Here is a 4,904-nt window from a genome sequence, read left to right on the forward strand (position 1 = left end):
GGAATGTGTACGACGTTGGTCAAGGTGAAGGGAGTCATGATGCATGTGCAACCTATCACGAGTGCGAGCTGTTAGTATTAACCTGTGGTAATCTATATGATATGAATGATGAATTCGAGCAGGACATGCCAGATATAGATCCGATTGAAGCACCCATTGGATGAATAAATATTACTTGCTGGTACAATTCACTTAATATCAATTACATAATTTGTAACGTATAGAAATTAATAAGTGCGTTGACCAAAATGAATAAATCTCATTGTCTAATTTGCATGTTCCTTATTAATATATATGTGGGTAATTATACGCATTAACGTGTCTAATTTGTTGCCTAACTTTGTTCCCAGGTTTCAATGGACCAAAGACCTCCTCCTTGTGCGCACCGGGCACCACGCATGCCCGTGCCGTCCACGTCCACGCCACAACGGTCACTATATGCTGCGCCACACCACACAGATGGCGCTTATAGGCCATTACCCCGGGGTATGCCAGGGTACCAGCCAAAGCACTCGCAGTTTGGCTTCGAGGGATATTCTTCTTCTCCATATTCCATGCCACCGACGCTCTCGCAGCTAGGGATCACCTCAACGAGTCATATGGCTCGACACTGGGCCCAAGAGGGTCTTCAGGGATTCAGTAGCCCTTGGTTTATTATGTCGTACGGACCCCACCCCTGGTTTGGACCCCATCCATGTGGATCTAATAGTGAAACACAAGATTACAAGTTCCCCCTGACCCAGTCGGGCGGGAGCTAGATGCCAGCTTTGGGGGGGAGCCAGGGGCCGAATCCGGGGGAGAGCCAGGGGCCGATTTTGGGGGAGAGCCAAGGTCCGGATCTGGGGGAGAGCTAGATGCCTCATGAGGGAGACTTTGCCCCCCGATAGCCCCCAGGATATGCCTCCAGACAACAATCAGCAACCACCCCCGACAGGGGATGGCCACGAGCGTGCAGATGACCCTGTGACCCATCGCCTACAGACAGACCAGGTTCAGTTGATGGGTAAGTACATATTTCTACATCATTAAATCCTTGAATATATATGAAATTAATATGAAGTTTGAAATAATATACATCTATCTAAGTTTATCTTTATTTATTTTTTATTATGTTAACTTAAGTATTTTATTTTATTTGCTTAGGGTATAATTCAGATGGGAGCATCTACTATGAGGTGATCAGGGACCCTGAGAAGAATTAGGTGCTCCCTAGGGGGAAAAAGATTGTACTGCAGTACAATGCAACGACACAACCTGTTGGATGAACCTGTAACCAATTTAGGCGCAGTACATGGAATCTTGTAAGGAGCGGCTCCTACATACATATGCGGGATGAATGGCTGAGGGTAGATAAGCAGTTAAAGAAAGCTATGTGGCAGGCGCTGGTGGTATATATGTTTGATATAGATGTTTCAATACACATCCGTATTTTGATTAATTTGTGTTGTTTTTTTTTAAAAAAAAAAACTAAGGGTTCTGTTTTTGTTGAACCTATAAACTTAATGTTTAAATTGCATGTGCAGGAAGAGTTTTATCTCCTGATATCTTTAGATGAACAAAAGGCACAGCACGAAGCGTTCCAAGATATGGGACGAAAGCACCGTTCATGGAAGCATTCTTTTAAAACACAGCTACAGATTCGAGACGGTGACACGCCTGAGACTATACATGCAAGAGTGCCTGCCAAAGTTTTTGAGAAGTATGACAGAGTAGATGTGGAGCATCTGCTGAGAGAATGGTGTACCGAGCAAAAAAGGGTACATAGGTCTTTGATTGTATTATTATTATGTGTATTTTCAAAAATTGTTCAATAAAATTTTATGTCTCATTTTAGTGTGTCAATATATGATCAAATATTATGAAATATATGGTCACTGTGTAGGAGGCCTGTGAACAGATGAAGCGGATGCGAGAGCAGAACAACCTCACCCATTGCATGGGATCAAAGAGCTATGCTAGGTTTAATCATGATGAGGTATAGACATATATATGGAGATGTTAATATATTTGTATATAATTGTCTTTAAAAAATAACGTTCCTATTTTTTATTTATTTTGAAAATTTTTCCATCTTCATTTTTCATTTGGATGTCGACAGGCAACAACTTCTGGCACTCCTCCCACTCAGGCGGAATCATTCGTCAAGACGCACACGAGGCGGGACGGGAATCACCCAAACGAGTGTACACGGGTCCTATGCATATGCTACTAATCTTATCGTTTAATATTTCTAAGTTATGCATGTGATAACTTATATATTGACTACATATATATATTGACAACATACAGGAGAGGATGACACAAAGTATATCGAATGACCCTGCTGCTACGCAGAGCGTTTCAGAGGACATGGTGTGTTGGGCACCAAATGACGCGTATGAATAGGTGCTTGGGAAGCCTGAATACGCGAGAGAGTTCGGCAAGTCGAGCCGAACGTTATACCTGTATGGGGGATATCCTATTCCTACCGCACCCGTTCACAGGCAGGTCCATCATAGTGTACACCTTGGAGCTGCTCTGTACACGAGGGTAGGCTTCCACGATGGAGATACAGCTACGGGCTCAGACCGATAGGAATGACGCATTAGAGCAGTGTATGAGGCAATTCGAGTTTATTCTTTCCTCCATGGGGGCACTACATACGAGCTTGGTTGCTCAGCACTCAACATAGCACAATAAAGGTAGTACGTCATCTGTCATAGGTAGTGCCTCCGCAGGTTGATTACAATTGTGTAAACTACTTATTTTTCTTCAATGCTATGAACTTAATATACATATACATTAATTTTTCAATCTTTTTATTATTTGCAGGTAATGCGATGACGATTGGGCCTCTGTCGCCCCAGGGTCCGGTCTTGCCCCTTGGACGGCAGTATTCACCATCGCCGCTGGGCCAGCATTCTCCCACTGGGACACCCTCGCCTGCTACCTTGTCCCTTGCGCATCAGTCGCCCGTTGGCGAGTCGACACCTGGTACGGGAAATTGTGATTCCCAAAAACCCAGCCGTGAAGATTTGTAGAGTTTTTGTAGTGTAATTTTGTACGTAAACAATAACAATAACGTTTATTTATAAATAATTTATTTTTTTTGCTTCATATTTATTGCAATATTGTCAAATTTGTATTTATTGTAAATTATTAAATATTTTGCAAAAAATTGAATTTAATGAATTATTTTTTCAAAAAAAAAAAAATTATATAATTTGCTAATTTTTGGCATGTGGCACCCAAGCCACAAGGATGACAGTGGCGATGTGGATTTGGACCACGTCGCCACAGTTAGCCACGTGTCCATATTAAATCCATAACCACTGAAGACTTGTGGTAGCTGTGACGACCCGTTTTTTTTTTTATACAAACGCAAAACGAGTCATCGTAGTGGCACAACTAAGTGTCGCTCAGCCAACATATGGTACATGACCCATAACATGCACCTGATATCAGAGTAAGATCTATTTAACTATGCAGCGGAAAACATAAACCTGAATAGCGGAAACATAAACCTGAATAGCGGAAATTACAACTTATGCATCTATCACAAATTAATTACAACAAAGAGCCATTTAACATCTATCTGTTTGAGTCTTATTAACACAATAATTACATAACAATAATGGCTTTTGATGTGTGTTTTAATGAGTACTCGCAAGCGCACGAATCGTTTGCAATATAGTCTGTGCAAGTGCGAGGTCGAATCCACAGGGAAATGTTCAAATGTTGGTGTCTTGTTTAATCAACCTCATTTTAACCTAGTTCCAAAAGTTTGAGGATTGATTCAAGAGTAAAAGACTAAATAAAAGAGATGAAATGAAATATGCAAATTAAAAGGAACTAAGGCTAAGGAATCTACCAAACCAAATCCAACAACTCACAGTCTTGGTTTCCACTTGAACACCTAAAGAACATTAACCTTTGGATGTCATTCAAATGTCTTAACCACAAACTCTAAAACTATTAAATGAATCCAACTCAAAGATAAATCACAAAGAGTACCCATTTGAAATCAAATCATCTAATGTATCCATTCAATGAACAAATCACAATGGATATCATCATTCAAATCGATAAAACAATGTATCCATCGGTTGAAACACATTAAATGTCCTATATCTACTAACAACCACATTCATTGCAAAAGATAAAGCATTTAAATGAATGGAACTTGAATAACAAATATGATATATCATCAAATGTGCAAGTAGTATATCAAGAGTGTGAGTGTCATCAATGGAAAGGTTTCATCCTCAACCTTAGTTGAGGTTACTAGCCTTCCATGACTAAGAACACCACAAGAAAATGAAGAACAAACATGGAAATAAAAGAAAAGCTTTACAAAGAGAAAGTGTCTAAGAACAAAAGCTACTGATATATACTATGAAATGAACGAAATTAAACCTAGCTACTGTTCTCTGAACTCTCCAACAAGGAGGCATGGCTATGGCTTTTATAGAAGGAAATTAGGGCTAGAAACCCATGTAAAATGACTCCTCTAACCCCCTCTAGGGTTCCTCTCTTGCTAGAGACAACCAAAGTCACGAAACCAACGTGTTCTACTGCGAAAATCAGAGGGAGAACTGCTTTTTGTCATGGAGAAGCTCCTGATTGGGTGTTCTAGCGCGCTTCTGCAAAAGTAAGTTCTGGGAAATTTCGATCGATCGACTTCGGGCAAAATTCGATCGATCGAATTTAAGTTCGATCGATCGAGTTCTTCAGAACTTCCGAATTTTCCAAGCAATTCCACATTAATTTTGCCATTCCTCACTTATTGACCTACAAAACATAAAAACACAAAAACTAACCAAAGCATCAGAAAATAACAAGGCTAAAGGTCTAACTAATGTAAATCAAGGGGTCCTAATATACAATATTTGGCACTCATCAAATACCCCCAAACTTACATTTTG

The 4,904-nt window shown here is 40.2% G+C and overlaps 1 protein-coding gene across 1 annotated transcript; it reads left to right on the plus strand.

The window, feature by feature from the left end:
* Positions 1-837: 837 nt before the first annotated feature.
* LOC133867813 (uncharacterized) lies at positions 838-3,028 on the plus strand. Its single transcript, XM_062304572.1, has 7 exons — positions 838-1,003; positions 1,144-1,388; positions 1,524-1,757; positions 1,883-1,975; positions 2,099-2,191; positions 2,290-2,702; positions 2,812-3,028. The coding sequence occupies exons 2-6, from the start codon at positions 1,326-1,328 to the stop codon at positions 2,383-2,385; spliced, it is 579 nt and encodes a 192-aa protein (XP_062160556.1). The 5' UTR covers positions 838-1,003; positions 1,144-1,325; the 3' UTR covers positions 2,386-2,702; positions 2,812-3,028.
* The last annotated feature ends 1,876 nt before the right edge of the window (positions 3,029-4,904 follow it).

This window comes from Alnus glutinosa, chromosome 5 (genome assembly GCF_958979055.1).
Source record: "Alnus glutinosa chromosome 5, dhAlnGlut1.1, whole genome shotgun sequence".
Lineage (NCBI taxonomy): Eukaryota > Viridiplantae > Streptophyta > Magnoliopsida > Fagales > Betulaceae > Alnus > Alnus glutinosa.

Excerpts from the sequence above, each read along its gene's own strand:
- LOC133867813 (XM_062304572.1), top strand. The coding sequence starts at position 1,326 with ATGCGGGATGAATGGCTGAGGGTAGATAAGCAGTTAAAGAAAGCTATG. Across the intron at positions 1,758-1,882 it reads GGTGTACCGAGCAAAAAAGG|GAGGCCTGTGAACAGATGAA; the intron begins GTACATAGGTCT and ends GTCACTGTGTAG. Across the intron at positions 2,192-2,289 it reads ACCCAAACGAGTGTACACGG|GAGAGGATGACACAAAGTAT; the intron begins GTCCTATGCATA and ends GACAACATACAG.